This window comes from Chelmon rostratus, chromosome 11 (assembly GCF_017976325.1).
Source record: "Chelmon rostratus isolate fCheRos1 chromosome 11, fCheRos1.pri, whole genome shotgun sequence".
In the NCBI taxonomy this organism is placed as follows: Eukaryota; Metazoa; Chordata; class Actinopteri; order Chaetodontiformes; family Chaetodontidae; genus Chelmon; species Chelmon rostratus.
Window position 1 is genome coordinate 6958381 of NC_055668.1, and position 25000 is coordinate 6983380.

Genomic DNA, 25000 nt, shown 5'->3' on the forward strand with positions numbered 1-25000 from the left:
CATGATAATTGCCTAAACTGATTTGCACTTTCACAAAAGCTTGTAGGGACTCTTTGTAGCTGCAGCGGAGCAGACGCTGCAGCCCCTCAAAAATAAAACTAATGCCGCCTATATCAGACTGAGGAATAAATGCAGAGCTGAAGACAACAAATTACAGGCTGCAGCGCTTCTCTCTCAAACTCTGCTGTCCTAACGCCACATCAGCAGCCCTCCCTGTGCGCCAAATCCACATTATTCTCCTTAAGAATAAAGATGACCGGCCGCCATTCAGCTGCTCTCCATAATCAAAAGCCTATACTTTTACTGCGCGCAACATATTGATAAAACTTTATTGACAAAATATTGACAATTACATACTTCTTGGAAGTATACTTTGTGTTAAAATTGTAGCAAACTTAACACAAACACAAAAATTATTTACATTCTGTAAAAGAGGGTTTAACAGAAACATTAACTTTTAGCATTTCTGTACATGGAATACGCTCAGTGCTTGAAGTTTTTTTTTTTTTCTTTCAATTCTTTTTAGTCCTTCGTGGCAACTTTCACTGGAGGGTCAAGTCCTGACAGAAGGCTGCATGGGGCCACAGCGACACATTGGTAAAGCTTTAGGTTAAAGGAATGTCCTGATACCTTCCCTTTAAGTACTTGATCTGTGGTCTGATTCACTTTTTAGAAAGGTTTTTTTTTAGTCGAATTTTTGTTCTCTTTTCTTTAAAAAAACACTAGAACGCAGCACCGCTACTTCATATGTTTTCACAATCACTTTTACACGAGAATCATTAATTAAAGACTGCACACTTTGTAAAAAGGAAGAAGCACGACATCTCTCAGTTTGAAAATAGAGTGAAAAACAAAATTGATTCTTTTTTTTATCTTCTTCTTCTTGGGGTTGAGAAAACTTGTCAAATTAAAACAACTACCAGGAAAAAACTATACCATGCAATTCAAGTTTTACAAAAGCAGTTTGGTGTTTTGGTATCTTGGGTTGAAACGTTTTGTTTTGTTGTTGTTTTTAAAAAACCTTCTGAAGTGCAAACGTCCAATATGAATTGGAGAAGAAAATGAGGTGGTGGTGGATGGGAGATTGTAGTGGTGGTGGTTGGTGCGTGGAAGGGTTCAGGTAGGCGGACTGAGACGCTGTCAGTCACATTTTCCTGGGTCATTTGGACTGACAGACCCACAAGGTGACAGCAGTGCCACCAGTCGGGTTTCTCTCACCCTCAGCTGCCGATCTCCGGAGATATGAAATGTGACATTGGCTTTTTACCCTCTCACTGTCTCTACACGGCATCCTTTATCCATGTCCTCCTTCAGTCAGACGCCCATATAGTTTTTAATCGTCCGAAGTGACATCAATTTCCTCTGGGCTCGCCTGTTTCGTCGCCAGTCTCCACCGGTTTATGTGATGCGATCCTTTCTTCTTCTGCTGAGACTCGGAGCCCTCCTCCTCCAACTTCTGTCGCTTGAACTTCGTCCTCCGGTTCTGAAACCACACTTTTACCTGGAGGGGGAGGAAAAAGAGAAAGAAAACAGAAAAAAAAAACTGGATCAGTGTCACGAGATAAACCGCGATTGGCCAGTGCGTAAAGCCGCGCGTAAAAGGGACACATTGTTTGGATAGCAGCGCTAAATACAATCAGGCAGCGGTGCAGTGGAAATAAAAAGGTAAACTGTGACCTGCAGTTGGTGATCATAGAGCAAACAATAACCAGAATACACAGAGCCCAATCTTTACAGGACAAAATCATACAATAACAACCGTTACTCCAATATCTAATATTCATTTAGTGCGCAAAGAGCGAGCTCGGCTTATAAAAGGTCACTCCACTCTGCTTTTAAAATGTAACTCAAATGATCGTCCACGACGTCCCACAATAAGCCCCCCAATAATAAAAAAAAATGGAAATAAAGTAAATGCCAAGCTGGAATAAACTAAAATGAATTTTACTTATAGCCTCACAAACATCTGCTGTCTGGAAAAACTTTGACGCCTCATCTAAAGTAGGTCAGAGGGTCTTTTTCTGGCGACAAACATGTCCGAGCCAACATGTGAACGTAAGAGGAAATAAGGGGATCACATCCATGCCACATATTTAACACACGCTTTCACACACTCCTCTACATCGACTCAGCTCTGTTAAACGGTACCGTGGGGAATTAACAACATCTAAATCGATAAATTGTCTGCCCTCGCTTTGTCGCTCTGCAGCCCTTTTTAGCGCTTAAATGGCAACTGAGGTGCATTTAATAAGCCTTCAGTGGGCTAATTGAAGTAGGTGACGCTTAATTTCTCCCTTCAGTTCCTCCAAAGGCCCCGCCGTCCAAAGGAGACACAGCGGACAAAAGACAGCGGCTGATGGGCTCAAACAGCATCTTAAATATGGCAGGGGGGGGAATCCACTGAACCCGCCTCGCTCTTTGTATCGCCTAACCCATAAAATGGTTAACTGGTTAATTTGCCCTCCATTTTGAAAGGCAACATTCTCCCCCCAAAACAAAGTAATTCAACCCCTCCTGAAATGAGGTTAGGCCTATACAATGACAGTGGATCTGATCCAGCAGAATCCAGCCTCTGTCCCCGATTGACAACAAGCATTTATGGACCCCGGTGTGTGGACACAATTTGGTAGCTGATTATTCAAAACGCTTGCTTTGGGAACAAGGTGTCTGCTCTATATACTCATGCAGTAACATACATTCATTTCATAGCGGCCTGATTTTAAAAGGCTCCATGACGCACGCAAAAAATACAAATAAAAACAAAAATACCACATATGACTGATCACTGCGCCATAATGTGAGAAATATCTTTTTATAGTGACAGAAAAAAAGAAGCATAGAGTGAAAGCAGGCCTGCTCTCACAGCCGGAACATGGCACGCACCGAGAAGCAGGAGATACGAATTTCCAAATAAAATGAGCGCGTTGTCCAGGTGAGAGAAAAAGACGGCATGTGGAGTTTAACAGAGAGGGAAGTATTGTGCTTCTTACCTGAGTTTCTGTGAGGCTAAGGCTGTGGGCGAGCTGTTTTCTTTCTGCTCCCACCACGTAATGGTTTTTCTCAAACGCGTGTTCGAGCCGCAGGAGCTGCGAAGGTGAAAAAGCTGTCCGGATTCTTTTGGGCTTTCTGGCCAGCGCGTTGTGCAAAAGGAAGCTCTCTGGACTCGTTTCATTACCTGGAAACGAGCAGAAAATCATGGTCATTTTCTTTTCTTTTCATTCTACAAGATGTTATCATTTCTGTAACAAACAGCAGGCCTGCGCACAGCAACGGGACAATAGTCTGCTGAGGGCAGGCTGGAAATATCTCATGGTGTCTGACGACAAGCCGGACATCAGTCGGTAAAAGAAGATAGTTGATCGAAAACGTAAATTATTTCTCCTTGTTGACTTCCTTCATCGAACATTTGTCAGACCTCCGCGTGAGGGGAAGAAGAAAACAACCAAAAGCTGAGGTATAATCCTGGGCCTAATTAAATTAGCTCCAAAACAGCCTTTGTAAACAAAATCTCAGGTAAAATGTAAGCAGCGTGAAGACGTTGAAATAAGCAGCAGCCAAAAAGCACTCCAGAAATTAATTTTGAATAATCTCGTTTAAAATATGATAATTTTGCCTTAAATTGTCTGAAAAACAACAAATAATCACAAGTATAAAAATCATAAAACGAGCAAACAAAACGCAAAAAAATTCTGAACGAATTTTCTCGTCAAAACATCCCGCAGGTCAAGTCAACTTGGTTAATAAAATTCCAATGACCCTAAATTTGACTCATGTCAGCATAAAAAATAATAATAATAATAAATCAGTATTAGGCTGGTCACATAACCATCCACACCGTTTTATTTTAAAAAAAAAAAAACAAAGATGTGTCTTTGGTTAAAATATCAACGAGTCCTGTGCGTAAACTGTGGAGCAGCGAGATCCTTTCGTTTCGTTTTTACGCACGGATATAGATCATATGCTATATATAACCTGCAGGACCAACTGTGTGCAAAGCTGTCAGAATTTCTAGTGGTCTTTTAAGCGCTGAATAGACGCTCCAAGCAGCAGACGGCTTTAGAAACCAAGGCAACAATTATTGTTATTTCACTCGAGGTTTTAATTTTATTTCCTCTAAACGAAGAAATTCATTCTGATCCATTCTGATTCCATGATCATTTTTTGAGCGAAATTATCCTTTAAATGTCTGTTTTGGTCTGAGAATTGAAAAAAAAAACTTCTCTGCTACAGCTTTACATATTATTTATTCCATCTCGTGCTGCTCTCTGTACTGATGGAGAAAAAAAATCAGCAACCACTCTCCCGCCGCTCGGCATGTTTCGTGCGTAAAAGTCAGACAAACGAAGCACTTCGATGACTTACCTTGAAATCTGTGGCCCAAGTACCTATATCTGTGTAATAACCAGGGGTAGAAAGTTGATGGGTCCCTTTGCTGGCTGGCAAAAAGAGGGTGCGGACTGTGTGAGGATGAAAGCGGGTGAGCGGCCAGAGCGTGCGGCGGGGCCACCGGATGCACCGGGACGGCGGAGTTTGGCGGATGAGAGACCGCCTCGGCAAACACCAAGTCCGGGTTAGAGTAGACGCCCCTGCCGCCGGAGTGAAAGCCGTTGAGAAAGGGGTTCATCTGGCCGGAGTTTGCATAGCTGAGAGCCGCTGGCCTGATGGGCTCCTCGGAGCGGGACGCCGGTACAGGATTATCCTTCGCCACTAAAGACTCTATAGTAAAACACCTCTTGGGTGTAGGTTGAAACATGGTCTGATAGTCCAGATTCCCCAGTTTAAGTTAAAGTTGTCGTAGGCGCTCTCGCTTAAAAAATACTCCACACCCAAGAAAGGGGGAAAGTTTCTGCTCAGTAAATAAGTTGGGAAAACGGCGGCAGTGTCGAGAAAGCCAAAATAAAAAGTGCTCGGCTACTCCCAGACTAATCCATGGATGTGATCGTTTTCCTCGCCGTGTTCGTGCAGGCAGATTTGTTAGTTCATGAGCCTAATTAGCGCTGCAGCCCCATAAACAGCTTCCTCTGAAGGCTGTAATGGCATGGTGATTGGTCGCTGCCGCTGCTGCTCGCCTTAAGGTGGAGAAGGGGAAGACGCTTAAAAAGTGCGTCAATGGGAAGCAGGGGCGCGGAGAGGCGGACTCGAACGCGCAACACGGAACGGATTCGTCCAGAGAGGAGCCCCCCGCACGCGCGCACACACATACACGCGCGCGCGCACATATCTCCAGGACATTTAACACACTCATCTGGACCAGTAGAAAAACTCAAGGTAGCTTCTTATTTGCATTTACGGCCTATGACAGGTTCAAACTGAATTTCTTTTTTGGGGTGGGGGTGTGTGCATGGCGGCGGTACCTATAGCGACTTATTGTTTTTAATTATGGACAACAATGTTGCGCAAACATCAAATCATCCCAATTAAAGTCTTCTTTCACTGCTGTGCGCGCGGAAAATATTTAGCACGATCGTAATAGGTCAGTCGGCCTCATTTATTTCTCAATTCTGCTTCCGTTTCTGGTTTTCTAGCAGAATTTATGCAGAGAGATTGCTCTTGTTTCTGCCCTGCTCGTCTCGTTGTCGTTTTGTTCAGATTCTATTAGGATAAAGTTTCAAATTGAAGACACCCTTAATGTCTGCTGGATGGGATGTCTGGGAGACGCAGACAGGATGCAGCTGCACCGCATCTTACGGGACACTGCGTGAAGACTGACAGAGTCCTCAGAATTCAATGAGCCACTGATGAGTCGCTGTGTGTCAGTGTTGTTCAGGTGTTTATTGGAGTGGCTACCTGTGACTGCAGGCTGTCACCCCTGTGCGTGGATCAGCAGCCGCGGCCGCGCACCGAGGGCCCTCACAAAGAACTGATACACGCAAACAGCACGGGGACTCACACTGAGGAGGCTGCAGCCCTGAAACTGAAGAATGCTGCACAGCGATTATCTGTTTGAACACATTTTAATAGATTACCTTATTTTTTGTGTATTATTTTCTGTTTTGATGGAAATGTTCATATAAGGTTATTATGACTTCAGATGTCGAAAATTGAAATCGTCTTTTAAGGAAACATAAAGATAACAGTATTACTGAACGGCAATAATTACTAAAGTATGTTATTATTATTATTATTATTATTAGTAGTAGTAGTAGTAGTAGTAGTAGTATTATCATCATCATAGCTGATGGACAAGTCTGCTTGAGGTGTTTATTTTTTTATTGTTTTGTGCGGGTAGTTTCAGGGTCTGTGGAATAAAATACAAACTACAGACCAGAGGTTCTCAAAGCTGTCAGAGCACCAACAGCTGTAGAATATGTAATATGCCTGATCTGACGTCTTAAAAACGCCTGAATCCAGATCACGTTGTTATTATCACTGCTGTGAGGAATCATTTGGAGCTGGATGTTTTACATGTTTTATTTGAAGTGCCTTAGCCAGTTCATGAAGGTATAGCCTTTGATTTTTTAACATCACCTAATAAATATGAGACACATAATAATAATAATAATAATAATAATAATAATAATAATAATAATAATAATAATAATAATAATAATAATAATAATAGTTATTATTATTATTATTATTATTATTATTATTGTTATTATTGTTATTGTTATTATTATTATTATTATTATTATTATTATTATTATTATTATTATTATTATTATTGCCATCATCATCATCGTCATTTTTATTATTATTGTACATAGCAGCTGTAAATCAGGCCAGGAAGCCAAATTTAAGGGCATTTGTCGTTAAGGAACAAGCATATTTTTTGAAGAAGTTCGTCGTGGTTGAGGTTTTTTAAACACCTCTAACAGCATGTTACTGGTTTGTTAATTGACTGCACACTGACCACTGCCTTCATGTTTATATTTTCCTGAGTTTTCCACCGAGTGAACCAACACACCTCGCCGGTGAAGCGTGTCGTTCCTCTCCACGGTGCTTTACCGACCTCTAGTGGTCATATAATGGTAGCGTGATAAAATGGCATCGACACTGAGGTCTGAGATGGGTTGGGGTACCGTGAGAGCAGAAGCAGCGGCCAACCAGCAGCTAGAGATGACACTGTTGGGAAGATTGCTCTCTAAGCCCCCTCAATGTACACAGGTTACCAACACAGTTCACTATCAAGTTGCTTTTTCACAACTTAAGTTTGTAAGAGGTACTTCAGAAAAGTTCAATCATAATAACTATTATGGACACTGGAAGATATTTGCAAAATCGGCTATTCTGACACCTGTCACCAAGTCAAATGACCTGTAGTAACCTTTAAAACAAAGCATGCCCTGACCACAGAGCGCATATTTCACCTTTTTCTCATAATTTGTAGAGGTAACATTCAGACTTAAGTCAGAAGTCACAGTCTGTGCTCCTATCGTGACCTGTCCAGTTTATCCTGCAACCCCATAGGAGGAATCCAACCCCCAGGATGGAACCACAGTATTAAATGACACTTTTGTACTCAAACTGATAAATGTGTTTCAATCTTTAATGGTGATATAACATTTGAGACACAGTGAACAAGTAGGTGGTGAGCAAACATCTTTATTAATAAAGGCTCAATCTGTACACATGCAACCTGGTTTGATACCATTGACTGCAGCAAGATAGAACCACATACTGGATATCAAGCAAGACCAATTTAATACTCTAAGCATGCACACCAAAATGTAAATTCCACAGATTCTTTACCAGGTTAAGAAGCGTCTGAAACATTAGATGTAGAGCAGAGATTATTGACGCAAATGACAATTTCCTAGTCACTGCCATTACAAGAGTTGTGGATCAGTGCCATACATCTATGCAAAGGTTAATTATTTAAAAGAGGCAGTTGGTGATATACTGAGTTTGCATTGAAAGTTGGAGCAGATACATCGGTTTTCCGTTTAGTCTGTTTCACCTCATCATGTATGGTAATAACACTCCTGACCACTGGGGGCAGTCATGTTTACATTGATGGTTTGCATGAGGCCTAAGTACACACAAGTGGTTGATGGTGTTTTGGATAGTCTGATTCAAAACTGCTGAAAATCAAGATAAAGGGAAACTAATCCCCAGGAAAACTACAGTCTACAAATATCTCATTCAAAGGAATAATGCATGTGAGCATCAGGAGTTTGTGGCCATTAATTCATCACTGTGGCTATCTGGCTGATGGGATACTGAATGTTTTTTTTTTGTTTGTTTGTTTTCAAAACCAATTATTAACTGAGCCAAGTGGATACAGAGGTCATTGCTCAGCGGCGGACAGTGGTCCAGCCATCATCATCTGTCTCATTCTTGGTGCGACGAGGGTTTTCTTTGTCAGAACGCCAGCCCCTTTCTCCATCAGCTTCACGCTCGCGCTCCCTGTCTCTCTCTCTGGGACGCTCCCTGTCCCGCTCCTCCCTCTTATCATCGCCTCCACGACGCCAAGAACCTCCTGAGGAAACAAAGATGCTCATTAGGACATTTCCAAGCAGAAACATAATGATTTTACAAGTGTAGTTCCAGCTCAAAAGCTTATTTATGTGTCCAACTCTGTGGTTATCTTTCTAAAACAGCTGCTGTAGCAGTCATTTACAGGAAAACAGCGACCTCTGCTGGCTGAGTAAAACACCTCCACGTAGTGGACCCAACTGTTTTGTTAGACAAGCATGCTTAATAAATGTTTATACCTACTTAAAAGTGATTTGTTCTATGTTGTAAATCAGCAAGTCTAATCTGAGCCTTTCAGGCTAATTGACACAGTTTGAAAGTGTGACTGATAACTGCTACAATGTTTGGATCACAGAGTCATTGATCTGAGGGTAAATCAGACAAATCTGAAGCCTGAAGCTGTGGAAGGCTGCGTTCAGTCATAAGCTAAGTAGTTTGTATTGCTTTTATCCATATATTTCACAGGAAAACTAAGTAAGTACGTAACAGTTATGTCATTCTTAAATCATGCTCTGCTTACCTTCATCCTGATCTCTTTGTGGGCCTCTGTTTTCACGGTCATCCCGGCGGTCTCTATCGCGGCGGTCTCTATCACGACGATCTTCACGGTCACGTCGATCTTCGCGGTCAGCATCCTCTCTGCGAGAGTCTCTCCAGGAGCCTCCTTCGTCTGTGGGTGCTCTCCTCCAGCTATTTTCCTCTCTGTGAATACACGGTGACACTGATAAACATAACTGGGACAAAAACTGAGAAGGAGGATGCATTTATTACCGATAGATCATCACTCTCTGCATAGGTCTATCAGGCAGACCTTTGTGGGCGACGGTCTCTGAAGCGGCTGCCGGATCTTTCCTCTCCTTCAGCAGCATCTTCATCATCACGGTTGTCACCACGGGGAGGACCCCAGCTCTCCTCTCGGGCCTTCTCCCGCTCACGCCAACCACCTGTAACAGCAGCATTTGCTCATCATTCCATTAGACATTAATAGGTTAGACATTTAAGCACGGACTGCTGAGCAGTCTGGCTGTTGAAGTAACTATTATTCACGTAGATTAGCAGCTGAATGGCTACAGGCTTACCAGGTCTGCCCAGGGGCTTCCAGGGTTTGGAGTCATCACCACCACGATGTGGCCCATCATCCATGCCTCTCCTTCCACCTCTGTCATCATCTCCTCCTCTTCTGGAGCCCCAGTCATCATCAGCCCCACGCCTGGGACCCCTCAAGTCATCCATACCTCTACGGGGACCTCTGTCGTCATCAAAGCCACGTCTGGGACCACGGTCGTCATCAAAGCCACGTCTGGGACCACGGTCGTCATCAAAGCCACGCCTCAAGGGACGGTCATCATCTCCACCCCTCCTCAGTCCGCGGTCATCATCAAAGCCTCTACGTGGACCACGGTCATCGTCCATCCCTCTTCGCATAGGACGGTCATCATCACCGCCACGACGCGGGCCTCGATCATCATCAAAGCCCCTGCGGGGCCCTCTATCATCTCCGCCCCTACGAGGACCTTCTCCTCGCCTGATGTGAACCTCTCTCTCCTCTCTGTCATCATCACGGCCCTCCTGTCTCCAATCCCTTTGAAGAGAGCACAGGTATTGTTGGAGACGCCCCTCATGGTTTAATGGATTTAACAATTTAAAAAAGCAGGATTACGTTGAGTTACCAACACATACCTTTCAGGCACAGAACGACGCCACTCTGAATCGCCTCCCTCTGTGCGCTTCCTCCATCCACCCTCCTCCTTCTCACCCCACTCCTAAATGAGCAGAAGATTTTCATCAGAGACACTGTGCCAATGCATCAAGGTTGCCAAAAGGTCTGTATTGTGTTTGAAACATTAATGATTTTTCTAATCTAGGCACTAGACTTTCATATTTGCATGCAACTTCAACTGAGTGACTCAGTAACTGGAGGCTCTGATGATCAGTTTAAAAACAAAAATCATTTGTACCTTGGCTTTCTCCTCCGGGGGACCCCGTCTCTCCTCCTCACGACGGCGTTCTCGCTCCTCGATCTCCTGTTGACGAGCACGCTGCTTTCGTTCCTGCTCCTCCAGTTTGCGCAGACGCTCCTGGTACTCCCTCTCTTCCTCCTCTCGCTGCTCTTGTTCCAGGCGTTCACGCTCCTCGCGCTCTGTAACAACAGCAAGAGTATCACATGAGACGGGTGCAAACTACATATACTGTGACAGAATAAGAAAGCAAGCAGGGAGTGGCCGCCACAATCAGAAAAGCACCAAGGAATAAATTGGAAAACATTTTCCCGACTGAAACTTTGTCATGTGCAGTTTCACTTTTTTCATTTTCATGTAATGGTCACCCAGCAAAATGAAAACTCGGTGGGCTTTCTGGGCAACGGCTCAGTTCTTCCCTGTAGTACTAATGTCCCTGAAAGGAACCATTACGGTCATCAATCACAACAATTTCCTCCTTTTCCCTACCTGGTGGTAATTTCCTGCAGCATATGAACCCATGCCCCTCCTTTATCACGAGTCATTGGCTCACAGGCATCCGTGTCCCAGTACACATGAAATTAACAGAAATTAATTACCTTTTTTGAGCTGCTCCTCGTGGATACGCTGTGCCTCCTCCTCTTTCTGACGGTAGAAAGCATTACGCCTGTCCTCTTTGCGCTGCTTCTTTCTTTCTTCCAGACGCTTCTTCCTCTCCTCCACCAAGCGCTCCTGGAAAGCTTTCAGTTTTTCCTTCAAAGACAGAATAGTGAATTTGAAACCATTGCTCCAGTTATATAGCTGTTATGTAGTAATGGCCCTGTGCTGCATCATTACCACGGTACCAGCAGGGGGGCACTTAAGGTAATTTGCATTTCAATTGTAACACCCGTGAGTTGTTGTGTGCTCCAACAACCACCAGGTGGCATCTGTCAACAAGTGCATGGTCAACTTAGGTGCACAGTGCAATGCACTTTATACAGAAATGTGACTGAAAACGCACAAGCGTACACACACACTAACTTTGTGGTCCAGTTTACTTGTGATAGCAAAGCGGTAGAAAAAAACAGGAGCGTCTACTGCATTAGTGCTCAGTTTCACTTTTTGGAGGACTAAATGGTCTTACCTCATAAATGAAGCTACGAGCAGCAGTTATTTTGGACAAGAAGTTTTCTTTGTCCTCCATCATCCTTGACATGCGTTTCTTGTGCTCCAGAGCCTTCTCCCGTTCAACTTTCATGTTACTGATCTACAAGAAAAAAAAGGAAATTCTTACATTCTACAAACCCACCTGTGTATACTCAATGTCCTTCATCTGTTTGTCATTTTCCAATCAGTGTGTGTGTATGTATGTATGTAAGGATGTGTGTGTGTGTGTGTGTGTGTGTGTGTGTATGTGTGTATATGAAGAATATATATATAAATTTTTTAAATACCCTCTCCTCCTCCTGGAGCTCCCATAGTTCCATGTCCTTGATGCGCTGCTCCTCATAAGCCTTCTTAATAAGAGGAATCTCCTCAAGACGTTTTGCCCTCTCAAAGTAGTCAATCTGAAGACAAAGAAAAATTATTGTCCAATTCACATCAAGGTGACCGATATTTTCACTAATGTGTCACTCAGTTACCTTCTTCTCCTGGTTCTTCAGACGCTCCTGAAGTTCCTTCTTCTCCTTCTCCAGCTGCTCCACCTGTTTGGCCATGATGAAGTCAGGATCCAGCTCCTCAAGGTCCTGTTAAAACAGATTTGTTAGTCTCACCTTTTAACTTTATATAACAATGACCTATTCGTGCAATATGGAGTTCAACCTGATGAATCGAGTTGGTTACATTTTACCTCAATATCAATATCTTTGAACGCCTTGGCTCCAAGTTCAGTCTTCTTGATCTGCTCCAGTCGTTCACGGACTGTCTTCTTCTTGATCTGCTCGTGCTCCTGCATGATGCGCTCCTTCTCCCTCTCTTTGGCTTCCTGGCGCAGACGCTCCTCCTCAGCCTTGCGAACCTTCTGCATTTCTGCTTCCCGCTGCTCCAGCTCCTCCTTCTCACGCTGAATGTTCAGGCTCTCCAGGCGCTCCTTACGCTCTTCAATAGTCTGCCTACGAGCCAGGATGCGCTGGTGATCTTTGCGGGCATTTTTAAGATACGCAGCGATGGCCTGCTGGTTCTGCTCCTCACGCTCTTGCTGAGAAGTGTCAAAAACATCAAAATGCAATTTGAAGTTGAGAATAGAGCAGAGTTTATTGTGCCAAAATAGACTAATCATGAATTGGTAGTGTCATACCACATGAAGATGCATGTACGTTTGTGTCTGTTAGCATTATGTGTGAGTATATAAAAAACTAATGTTGGTCACTGATCAGGCGTCTCTGGTCTGAGTGTGTACATACACAAGCTCAGTGAGACAGTGGACTCACCAGGATGGAGGCAGGCTTTATGACCTGGATGGCTTTGGCCAAAGAAGCAGACATGGCAGTCAGCTGGTTCCTTATCTGCTCTGAGGGCATGTTCTGAAGGAAAGGACCAACAGGGGCATCCTCTTTGGTCGAGTAATTCAGATCAGAGCCAAAGCTCAGAGTTCGAGAGGTGTGATCTATGCGGACCTAAAGGAAAAAAGGAAATACTATGATAAACTTTTAACATTCTCATGACTGTAATAACACTTTTGCTGGTTTATTAATATTGTTTATGTATCCAAAATGCATAATCTTTCCTCAACTCAACCTTACCTGCAGATCACAGTGCCGGGCAGCATCCACAATGGAGCGCTCCAGCTGGAAGGCGTCCACAAATGGAACCAGGGAGGCCAAACGGGTGAACTCAATGCTTTGATAGATCTGTGCGACCTGGAATGATGGATGCAGATTAATGAGATTTCTACCTATTTATTGTTATTATTATTGTTATTATGGTACAGATGTGATTTAGGAGAGCATCCCAGGGGAATGCATAAGAATCAAGAGAATTACCTGTTGCAGGAGCCTCAGGATTGTATTACTCTGTAGATGAGGGACATACTGCTGCAGATCAGCCTCCTTTTCTGCTTGGTCTCTCACCCAGTTCAACACCTTGTCAGAGAGTAAGTTTGTCAGTATACACAGGGATAACATAGGACTAGCCACAATACATTTAACTTATTAAAATAACATTAACTGCAACTAAAAATAATACATAGATGGATGATATATTTTCCTACTTTCTACCAGACTGTTTACCTTGGTCACTCTTCCGCTCAGTTTCAAAGGATGAAAGTCTACTTCAAGCCAGTTGTAAAGTTCTTTTACTTCAGGTACAACATACTGCAGCAAGTTAAATCTCACCTGGAATGCAAACATGAAAATATGCATATGTAAAGACATCGTTCAGCAAATATTTATTATTAAGAACAGTTTCAAAAATTCAGGAGAAAGGCCAAAGTTCTAACAAAACTTGCTTGAAAGGACACAAGTCTTCACAAAAGCAAACAATCAAGAGCTTCAGACTTAGTAAAAGTCTTAAAATATTCTGGGGGCACTGATTGAAACCTGAAACACTAAACAGAGCTTCTTTGTTATGCACATAATGTACCATGTCATTGATGAGACTCTGCCTGGTTGGTGGAGACTGCAGGGCCAGGAGGGTGGCCAACCTGCGGTGTTTTTCCACAATGATGCCATCCATGTCCAGCAGCCGAGCAATGTCAGTGCGCTCGGGGGTGATGGGAATAGACAGTGTGGCCAGGAGGACTCTGGTGGACATCCTGTAGATTGAAATTAAGCATTATTAGCCATTTGGTCACTATCAGAGTAAAACTTGCATTCATCACCAGATAATGAGATAATGTTACCTCTGCATCTCATCTTGGGTCAGATTCTTACGCATGTCCCTTGAGAGGTGATAGAGCCGGTGGAGGGTGCAGGCGTGGAAGAGAGCATTTCCAGATTTCCAGAAGACAGTAGACACCTTGTTGTAGTAGTTGGCCATCAGCTGGGGTTTGGGAGGCTTCTTGGAAAGAGCAAACAGGCCATGGATGTCTTCAACAGCCTTGAATGCTTCCTGTAAAAACAGAAACAATACATACATCAGTAACAGTATAATTTTTACTTTGCACATGTGTCACATATGTAATTATACAGGAGGACACTGGGAGGACATTAAAATATGTTTAGTCATACATCATATGTTTATATTACCTTACTATTGACTACTTTCTAAAGCATTTTGAGAATGTTTCATATGTTTCAATCAATATTAAGTAGACTGAGAACATGCATGCATGCTGATATGGTCCTTTGAGAGATTCAATGTTAGGTAGACAGACCTGCCAGAGCTCCATGCTTATGGCGCTGTCCAGCTGCACCAGACGTGTCTCCAGGTGCATAGACTGACTTTCAGGGTTGTTCAGATTGATAGCAGTGCTCTGGTTGTGGTGGCGCTGGATCTGACCCAGATGCATGCGCAGGTTATCACACAGTTTGCGAAATTCTGCTTTGCGGGTGTACTGAAGGCAGAACTTGAATGCTGCAGAAACAATAAACAGATATTATCTACAACAATTAGTATACAAGATACAACACGTAATTTATGGCTGATGTTTTTTAGGTAGGCCTTTACTTTAATGATGCTTTAAAGCAGTATAATTTTATAAAATTAGGTAAAGATAAAAGCAATATTTACACGGAAATTTTAAATGTAGATTTTATGATGGGACCAATTAAAGTATCACACTGATATTAGACAATAATAGATGGAATTAATACAAGAAGGATTTCATAAAAGGTGTTCAGTGTGTGTTACTACCTTGCTGAGCAATGTCATGGTACAGGCGCTCAACCTTAGAGTTGTTCCGCAGCAGGTCCAGGCACTGGCGGTAAGACTCCCATAAGAACTTCACCCAGGGAGTGAGCAGCAGGCGATCAGTACGATCCTGAGTGTCCTCTCCACTCACAGCGCTCAGGAGCACACTGAATTCACAACAAGCTCAAAATCAATAATCCACCTTAAATGTATCAAGCACCTGCAAATTGCCTTATACCTTCAGCTGTGCCATTAGTTTACTATATAACATACAAATATCTTGCTTGTTTAATACAAAATAGTTTATTAATTTCATCATTACTGTACATCTGCCTATAAATGTATTTTATTTATGTATATCGTACGCCTAATTTTCTTTTTTATACATATTGTTGAGAATTGTTTGGAGGAAGCCTGACAGTTACTTCACATAATTTCTGCATCCAACATTTGAACATCCTCACCTTTCAGGAGTCTGGATGTTGTCCAGATCTTCGATGTCCAGGACCATCTGCTGGGACTCCTCCTTGGCTGTCTCAGTCTTCTCCTCTGCCAACTTCAGGTAAGCCCTAACGACATCCTCCAGAGATTTGATATTCACCTGAAAGCAAAGACAAGCATTACACTTTGACTCCAAAAGACCTTGGTGTCAAGAACTACCTGATGTGTGCAAACATCACAGGTTTCTCCTCACGCACCTGCTGGCAGATGTTCTTGTACTGGTAAAGACCCTCCTTGGCCAGGTGGCTCTTGCGGAGATCCACGCAGAGCTCCAGGTACTTGAGCATGATGGGCTCGTGGATCTTCTGCCATGTTCGATGTTTCTTGCTCTTGATGACATCGTACAAAACATCCAAGGCTGGCTGCTTCTTGCCAACCTCAAGGAACTCTGCATCATCAGGACGAAAAATTGACTAGTGTAAGCTCATCACAGGTCAATGTCGATCGCATACAAACACCACAAAACTTTAGCACTAACCCCGCAGCACATTAAAATACCGTGGTTAGCCGACGTTAGACAAATCTGCCTGACACAGGTAGGCCCGTGGTGCTAGGGAACAGGCATTGTCATTAGAAAGCTGTCACGAGTGCCAGCTAACACTTATCTAACAGCTGCTTACGCTATATGACTAAAATTCCACTGCTTTTGTACACTGGTCAGTACCACGAAAATGGCACAGACGGTTAGTAAAATACTAACGTAGCCGTAAGAAAGCGATATGGCTTCCCCGCCATTCCAGCTACTACTGGCTAGCACCTAACCCGGCTAACTACGCCGCAGCATTACTGACGAGGCATGCGAAAGCTAAAGTCAGCTAACGTTAGCTGGTTAGCATGAATGTCTGACATCTTTGAAACACGAAGCTGTATTTCCACTCACCGTTCGCCCGTTTCAGGGCATTCTCTGGCCTTTGAAAATACGCCGGCATGTTGATGGCGTTCTAGTGAAACTCAAAGCTGGCTGACTTGAATGAATTTTGACAAATTTCACCAGTCCATCCACGCCACGCACTCATCCGCTACAACGGTGCTGGCTGAGAAAGGAAGAACGTCCTCGTGAGTGGCCTAGCTAGGGTTGCCAGGTGCGTCACGCGCTGTCTCCCTATCAAAGTGTCTACCCCAAGAACAGACTATTGAAATTCAATTCTGCCTCAACAACAATATAAAAGGTTATAAACGCGTAGTTAGGTTTTCATTGTAGTTATCTTTGCTTAATCAGTTTAATGTGCATGTTAGTAAACTTGCGCATCACTGTGTTTGTGGGTGATTCTGAATGTGTTCGTGCAAACATCTAAAAATTCTAGCAGGATTCTATCAGGAGCCACTGATTCTCTGTAGCATCTGCATGAGTTAATATGTTGGAGAATCCTGAATTTATTCTCTCGATCTATGATCTATTATTATTATTTTTGCCGCCACATGTTATCTGTAATTCACTGATATGTGACCATGAGTGTTAAAAGTACTTATTTATCAAATAAATAAAGTATATGTAATCTCAGATATTGAGAACTGCATTAATAGCATAATCCCTTTGCATTTGTTTAGAATAAATGTTTAATAAATATTCCTACTGACGCATTATAAAATGGACAGCAGCGTTAAAATACCTGTAATATCAAGTGTTTAACAAACCTGGCAACTCTGGGTGTGTAAAGTTCCCGTATGAGCTTCCCTAATGGTACATTCAGGTAACACTCGTAAAATGTCCATTAAATGAAATTATGTAAAGGTATACACCTAAAACAACAATCATCAAAATAGAGAGTTGAATTATGTCGTTGACATCAAAGTGAAAGGCAATGCTAGCCTAAAAGAGTAAGCAAAAATCGTTTCTGTGGTGTTTTTTGGTCAGTCTAACTCTAAAGTTCTGTTGTTTGTAAGCAATTTTGATCCAGCTAGTTTTCTTCAAGCAGGGCTATTCTGCTTTGAGAAATATTTAAATCGCTTTGCTAATTTCAGCGAAGGCCTAATGTAGCTAAAATATACACCATGGAGATGTATTGAGGAAAGAAATGGACAAAAACATAATAAACAACATGATGACAATATCAACAGATACTTTATGTTAAAGGATCAGGTTGAAAATAAAACTTGATTAGGACATGCCTAGTTTTAACTGAGCCTTCTGACATTACAATGAGAAATGCTTTTAACGTTACCAAATTATAGTTAGTTATTATAGTTATTTGCGCAAAATATAGTCAGAACACTATGTCACTGCAATGGATTTACAAAAACTGCAATATTGACTAATTAGATCCAATATTGATCCAATTAGGCAACATCAGTCATAAGCATTTAACAAGTTTTTTAGGTCTTCCAGAGCGACTACTTAATTCCGTTAACAGTGAACGCACCATTACCTCTGAACTATCGCCTGTTATGATTGGTCGTCAGCAGCGTGTCTCCTCCCGCACAATTCTCCTGTCCCGGAAGAAGGAAGAGATTTCGCACAGGGAGGAAAGTCTGTTTACAGCAGAAATCTCACCTAGGCCACTGACAAGTTTGAACACATTTACTGTCCTATCAAATCTGTCCAGCATCGCATTCGGGTATTTGGACCTGGAAAGAGCTCTCAGGGTACTTCACAGTTAACGTTAGTGTCCAAGGAGGAAGAGGGTTGCTGGTGTTTCTCTGGTTAACTTGTGGTTCTGAACTCTTTCAGGTATGGAATATGGCAGCACCTGAAACGCAGCTTATGTTAAGCGTCGGATTAATTGGTAAGTTTTAGTTCACGGGTCGTTTCTTGTTTCTTGGTTGGTTTTTCAAGCGAAGTTGGCGCCTCAGACTCGCTGTACGTGCGTTCAGTCACATGATAACCAGCGTGACCCAAAAGTGCCTCATTAGCAGGGCTTGGTGTCCCTCATTGGTTCTTTGCTCCTGCATGTCAGGCAGTGGACATGAGTCAGCTGGTCACCGATTGGTTCCTAAATGCATCCAACAATTCAGACCCCCATGTGATGAAAATATGGTCCCAGGAGACCCCTGTCTTAAACTGTTTCTCTCTGTCCATCCTCTTATATGCTGAGATTCATATATGATCTGTGGTTTTATTTGTCCTCTACCCAGAGAAAGATGTGAATGGAGATGCACTGTGGGTGTGGTGCTATCCCTCTGTGAGCTCAGACCTGAGGCAAGTCCTGCTCAGCAAGTGCTGTCTCACGCAGGGTGGCCGGGATTTCCACACCTTTGTGTTTGGCCAGTTCTGTCGTACCTGGTACTACATTACCACGGTGGAGGTGCAGGAACCTACAGCACTAAACAAGGTAGAGTTTCCAGAGAGTCTGGGGTCGTTCAGATCTTGAACAAGGAACAATGAGAGAGTAGCATTTCTATGTTTCTAATATTTGCATTGGCTTTTGTTTCTGCCCCCATTTTTGCTCTTCAAGGTCACTCATTTTTCAGTAGTTGTTACAGCGAAAGACTTCAACCCTGAGAAGTATGCTGCACTCAGCAGAATACTCTGCAGGTACAGTGTCCAGCACAGATGACACCGTTAGTACACTTTTCTGTAGAGAGGGTTTCTTCATTTAAATGGTATGTCCTTTTTTTTTTATTGTCCAGGATGTACATCAAACATGGTAGTCCCGTGAAAATGATGGAGGCTTATGTCACCGTCCTCACTAAAGGAATTTGCCAGAGTGATGAAAATGGCTCATTTCTAATTAAGGACTATGATGTACGGAAAGCGTACTTGGCTGGATCAGTCAAAGGTAAGACATCACAGTCACTAAGAGGAATATTAATCAATATTTTGACCACTTGTGTAGAATTTGATAGTGGATCATAAACATTAACTTGAAGCAAAGACTAGATTCCCTCAGAGACAAAAGTGGGTCACCCAGTTTCCCTCCATGTTTCCGTTCTACCTCAGACGTGGTGTCTCAGTTTGGCATGGAGACCATCATCCTGTACACCGCTCTCATGCTGAAGAAGAGGATCATTGTCCATCACCCTCGGATTGAAGCCTTATTGGAGTTTACACGGTGCCTTTTAGACTTATATTCAAAATATTTCACTTGAAACTTTAATTATCGCTTTGTAGTAGAGAATATTGTCATCTGTGGGTAACTCTGTGCCTGTTTCCCTGCAGAGTGCTGCCTACTCTGACATGGCACAGGAAAGACTGGTCCATCCTGCACCCGTATGTGCACCTGACTGATATTGAAGTAGAGGATCTCAAGAAATGTCCAGGTGAGGCTGCCTCCTGGTTTTTTCACTTTAATTAACAGTAAAATCCCTCACTGTTGGCGGTTAGCCACCATCTCCACTTTGATCACTGTGTCCTCATAGTGGGGAAGTGAATTATTTATGCACCAATATGTTTGTTTTCTCCTTAGGATATGTTGCAGGATGTGTAGATCCGGAAGTGAGCAACAGATTGGACTTGTTTGATGTGTATGTGAACCTCCCAGACAGTGTCATCACAATATCCCAGGGTGCCAAAGGTATAGTATGTTTCTACGAGCGCTTTGATTCCTCAGAGCAGGACAGCATTTCCCTCAGACTGACGTTCACTATGCCACCACAGAGGCCATGGCTATGGGGAAGTTCCACAAGGACATTGGCAACCTTATTGTCCAGTCTGCCGAGGATGCTGAGAGGTCAGATAGTCAGGTGATTAAGGTGAGAGCTCCCAAATGTGCCTGTACTCAGTCCACCGTTGTAAGAAATGTAGCCTCGAGTCTAACATGACAACTGCATGTAAATTCACAGGACATTTCTGTCAAGACAAAAGAGATCCTTGCCAACTTGGTGGCTCTGGCTGATGAGTGCGAAGACTCTAAAATCTCTTTGGAAGGTTTAAAGCAGCATCATTTCCCTCCGGCGACAGAGAACTTCCTCTTTCATTTGGCAGCTGCCGAACAGCTCCTACGAATATGAGCCTGTTTTCAGACACTTTAGCGCAGGATGTCAACAGCATGGACTCTGGCTGTGCTGTTTTGTCGATTTTGGAATAATTACTGTTTTCTGAGAGGTTTGTGCACACTCGCAGTTATCATGAGGGCATGCACAAGGCACTCTCTCACAGTAATCTCCACGTGAGGTAGCAAAGGTAGGTTTAACTAGCATCAGTTTTTATCGTCCACGGCTGTGCTAATATGTGACGCATCTTGTATCCATACCAGGATGTTTTACGTCATAGAATTAAAGGATACGATTGGCAATGTTTCATTTTTTTCAATCCAATGAAAAGACCAAAAGCAGTGTTGAGCTGACTGTACTAAATACTGTCTATGTATCCAAAGCCTGAGACATCTTATTCTTTGTGCTTCATTTTTGTCAAAACCTATTAAAAAGTCATCAGTGAGCCACATTGTTGCACCTAAGCATTTGATTCAGTCCTGCTTCCATAAATAGCCAACACAGAACCAAATTTGTATTAAAGCTGAAAATAGTCCCCAACAAATGCACTCTTTACTCCTCTGTGAGTGATGTTTGTTAGAAATGACAGCGCCCAGATATTATATGAAGGTACTTTACCTTTAAAAAGACATGAAACGACATATTTGTGACTCCTTTTTTAAGGAATTATGTCTTCAGAAGAAACCAGTAGCCTTGGAGCTAAGTGCCACAGATAATAGGAAAGTATTTAAAGATGGACTGTCCATTTTGGTCTTTTCACAGGGTTTGGTGAGAGTAAGAAAAATGCTAAGCTTATCCTTTAACATTGTAGTTATGGACAAAAGGCACTTGGATTTGTCTCTAAAATCGTAAAATGGAGACAAATAAGCTGAAACTTTTTCAGCTGGTACATCTAATAATGCTCTCCAGGTGTTAGCTCCCACTCCACAGTGCACAGCTGCACTTACAAACATCAAAAACATCTTGGGTGCTTACTGTGATGAGCCAATCTCGTATATATAGAAATACAGCACAGCAGCTGAAATGGCTCAGATGAAACAAGCACTTGCTAGTATTAATGAGTTAGTTGATAGAAACATTGCACAATGTTGGTTTATTGACATTTCTTTTAACAATGTCACGGTTTGTATTTTACTAATGATTTTAATGCTGCACACAACTGAAATACAAGCAACCTTTGTTATGATGAGGCTTTTTCAAAAAGTGTTTTACAGAAAAAATGATATAGAAAGAGCCGTTCCTCATCATTCTGCAGCTGATCACATGATTGGTGCTTCCATGTTCACATTGATTTATACTGCATCGTGTGTGTTACTGTTCAGGTTTTACTTTTTTTTTTTTTTTTTTTTACTGATGTTGATGATATATTTAGCGCTGTTGTTTGAAAGTTGAGGACATTTTCAACCACATTTCCAAAAGGACGATTTTGTGCCTCAGTATTTCAGAAAAGACACAGAGTGCAATACATAGATATGTTCATGTAACTTTGAAAACTAAATGTATTTTCATGAACTGATGTAATATTTCCAATCTATAAATACACCTAATATTCCAACTAAATAAATTTACTATCAAAAAGTAGCTTCTTGCCTGTTTTAATGTACTAAACAGTGTTTTAAACATGAAAACAGGGAGAAAAAGCTGCATCCTTGAGTCTGTTACATGCATCAAACATTTTCAGTTTGATGTTAAAGATTATCATAATGTCATTCAGTGATGGCAATGTGTTTTGGTAGCATCTGCTACGTTGAACAGCTCCTCAGAGTCCTCTGTGGTAGTATAATGGTCCATCGTCCACTGCAGCCTGCAGCCCCTCCTCCACGTTTTCCTTCTTTATCTGTAAAACAAGGTCAATGTCAGCTGAGTTCATCACAAGGAAAACATTGCAGCACAGGAGGATCATGAATCTTACCGTTCCCAGTTGTGGAAACAGACTGAATGAGATGGGGATCATCAAGCCCAGAGCAAACGCAACACTTATGTGACGGAGGGGAGCGACCAGCAGAGAGTTCCTCTGGAAAAATCTGTTTCTGTAAAAAAAAAGCAATGTGGTCGAACGGGTGCGATTTTCTCTGTATCAACAATACTACATTTAAAAGCCACTGACCTCTGCAAGAGCAAAATCAGGAGGTTAGGAAGAGCAGCAGTTATACCAAAGAGTGTCGCCCTTGACAACGCAGTTTCCCTCACAGCCTGAACAAAAAGAAAAAAACGATCAACACTGCTGCAACTTTTCAGTGACAAGACTTCTGTGCGTTTCCTTTTTTTTTTTTTTTACCTTTTCTCCTGCTGCTTTCGAGAGGCCGACTGGATTTCCACTGGAATCAAACACTTGTATTCCGGTTTCTGCCTCCTCGCTTCTGACAGTGAGCACATTGAAGAAGGCCAGAGCAGCTGGAGAGAGTTACACAGCATGTTAGCTTCCTGTTATTACTGGATCCACACCAGCTGACTCAATGTTAAATCAAAAGAAAAAAGGAAAAGAAGCTAATGATGCACAAGTTTGTGTCCACGCTGGGGTGAATTTATAATAAACATATGTACCTACTATCTGACATGCAACAATAAAGTATGCTGATTTATGGTACAATGCAATGCTACAGTATTTTAGCTTCAGAGATAAAGAACTTACCTGAGAGTGGGATCGGTAAAATCGACCTAAAGAAAGTCTGGATCGGTGCGCTTCTCACACCAAGACGGTTAATTAATATTTGAGGAAGGGCCTGAAACAAACGATGCAGGAATTGATAACAAAAAAATTTTTTAAGAAGCAACTTTTTTCACTTGAAACATCACAATCAACATCGGTTATCACGTTATACACACCCCTGCACATGTTGCATAGGAAACTGTTCCAGCGATCAACAGAAGCTGCCTCATAGACATCTTCTTACCCTGGTGGTGAGAGATAAAGGCAGATAACGTGAAGCAGAAACAGAGGGAGGACTGAAGGATGAAGACAGATAAGAGAATTATCAAAGGGGTCAAGCGTCATTTTGGGTGGCAACATAAGCATCACATCACTCAACATCTGAATATTACATTATATTATATATATTAAAATATATTACCTGCTCTGATGAGGAGTTTCTGTTTGCATGGTTGAACCCAGCAAGGTAACTCTGCAGCAACAACTGAAAGAGTGCACTGTTTTATCATCAATGTACACTGTGTTAGTGTCACATGTCATATACTTTTACAAGGATGATGAATATGCTTCATTACCTGCCAAAACAGAGCAGGTTTGACACTGGTATGTGGCAAAAAGCTGGCAACCACCTGAAAAAAGATGTGAAAAAAATATTAGCGTTTGTTTCACAACCACTACGAAGAACAAACAGTTGTTATATATTCATAGGACGACACACGTACCAGAGGTGCTGACATTGGCAACAGTGCTAGGTGGGAAATGGCAAAAATGAGTGCATCAGCTTTAATCTTTCAAATTAGATGTTTCAGTGGTACAATTAAAAATAAACAATAAACATGTCACACTATGTGCATGTTTCAGAAATGCTATCTAAGATGTTTAAAGACGTATTGCGTTCATTTCAACAATGGATGAAAACTCTTTTAAAACTGTGAAAGCTTGGATCTGACTGTACCTGGAGGGCGGAAAACTAGTGGAAGAGCAGCACTGGAGTCAGCGTGGACGGACGACTGGAAACACAGAGCAAAACTAACTGACAGAACAACATCTGGACACCACAGCTTCATCAGCACACTTTCAGACATATGAACACATCAGTAGGAATGGCCTCTTAATGACAATAACAGTGAAACCCCATTGGTGTAACAGACATGGAGACCTGGCAGTTGCTACAGTGGTCTATGATTATGCAGAAAACTTAAAGTTTCTTGCAAGACTTACAAGTGAGAGAGTCACTGCATCTGCGTCCTAAAGGAGAAAACAGAGCAGATTTCAATAAGTATGTGGTGTGCTCATGAATCTGACTGACCGCTGTACAGTTAATAATCTTACACTCGATCTGACCTTTTTATTTACTTTCTCTCCACCTCCAAGTAGGGAGTGGGCCTTGTGTATCTCAGCCTGAGGAGAGCAGCATCACTGGTTAACCATCAGATATTTTCTCAGAGCACAAGATTACTTTAGTAGCTGCTACTCACATCAGAGGCAAGCAGGGAAGATGGATCAAGGAGGCTAACCCAGATCCGCAGTCGACTGAGGAAAGACTGAAGAAAGAGGAAAGCTGCAGTTCAACACTTAACAGAGGAACTGAGATGCAAACAGTTTCATTGTGACTGGCTGAACATAAAATATGCTCATGACTGATGATGCTCTGCATGTTAAAACGCCGCCGTGCACACTTACCTGCCCCTGGTCTTTCCAGTACAACAGATTAGGATCCATTAGTACGACGAGTACATCTACTTCTCATGAATTAAAATATTTACAATAAGCGACTACAGTACACATTTTACCTGCATGTATTGCTCCCACTTTTAAGGTCAAGTGCTAA

The 25000-nt window shown here is 42.3% G+C and overlaps 4 protein-coding genes across 5 annotated transcripts; 1 reads left to right on the forward strand and 3 right to left on the reverse strand.

The window, feature by feature from the left end:
- Positions 1-476: 476 nt before the first annotated feature.
- Positions 477-5001, reverse strand: emx2 (empty spiracles homeobox 2). 2 transcript variants are annotated; one of them, XM_041947606.1, is made up of 3 exons: positions 4363-5001; positions 2991-3175; positions 477-1501 (listed from the first exon to the last, which is right to left on the reverse strand). In XM_041947606.1, exons 1-3 carry the CDS (start codon positions 4751-4753, stop codon positions 1334-1336), a joined length of 744 nt encoding a protein of 247 aa, XP_041803540.1. In that variant the 5' UTR covers positions 4754-5001; the 3' UTR covers positions 477-1333. The 2 variants fall into 2 exon arrangements, with proteins under 2 accessions (XP_041803540.1, XP_041803541.1); XM_041947607.1 differs by lacking the exon at positions 2991-3175.
- Positions 5002-7529: 2528 nt separating this feature from the next.
- Positions 7530-16687, reverse strand: eif3s10 (eukaryotic translation initiation factor 3, subunit 10 (theta)). The gene is made up of 22 exons (XM_041947605.1): positions 16531-16687; positions 15848-16038; positions 15614-15750; positions 15153-15316; positions 14674-14873; positions 14200-14408; positions 13941-14112; positions 13589-13693; positions 13343-13441; positions 13103-13219; positions 12791-12976; positions 12211-12558; positions 12002-12106; positions 11813-11926; positions 11503-11625; positions 10976-11129; positions 10377-10558; positions 10099-10181; positions 9498-10000; positions 9230-9362; positions 8939-9120; positions 7530-8422 (listed from the first exon to the last, which is right to left on the reverse strand). The coding sequence occupies exons 1-22, from the start codon at positions 16577-16579 to the stop codon at positions 8238-8240; spliced, it is 3741 nt and encodes a 1246-aa protein (XP_041803539.1). The 5' UTR covers positions 16580-16687; the 3' UTR covers positions 7530-8237.
- A 1410-nt stretch (positions 16688-18097) lies between these two features.
- Positions 18098-22082, forward strand: dennd10 (DENN domain containing 10). Its single transcript, XM_041947294.1, has 10 exons — positions 18098-18233; positions 18319-18373; positions 18723-18919; positions 19043-19122; positions 19218-19366; positions 19528-19639; positions 19747-19847; positions 19994-20101; positions 20185-20279; positions 20370-22082. The coding sequence occupies exons 2-10, from the start codon at positions 18328-18330 to the stop codon at positions 20535-20537; spliced, it is 1056 nt and encodes a 351-aa protein (XP_041803228.1). The 5' UTR covers positions 18098-18233; positions 18319-18327; the 3' UTR covers positions 20538-22082.
- On the reverse strand, positions 21786-25000 carry sfxn4 (sideroflexin 4). The gene is made up of 14 exons (XM_041947295.1): positions 24853-25000; positions 24648-24713; positions 24514-24570; positions 24391-24417; positions 24125-24179; positions 23892-23917; positions 23745-23798; positions 23591-23653; positions 23346-23414; positions 23152-23242; positions 22798-22913; positions 22627-22712; positions 22432-22549; positions 21786-22356 (listed from the first exon to the last, which is right to left on the reverse strand). The coding sequence occupies exons 1-14, from the start codon at positions 24889-24891 to the stop codon at positions 22279-22281; spliced, it is 945 nt and encodes a 314-aa protein (XP_041803229.1). The 5' UTR covers positions 24892-25000; the 3' UTR covers positions 21786-22278.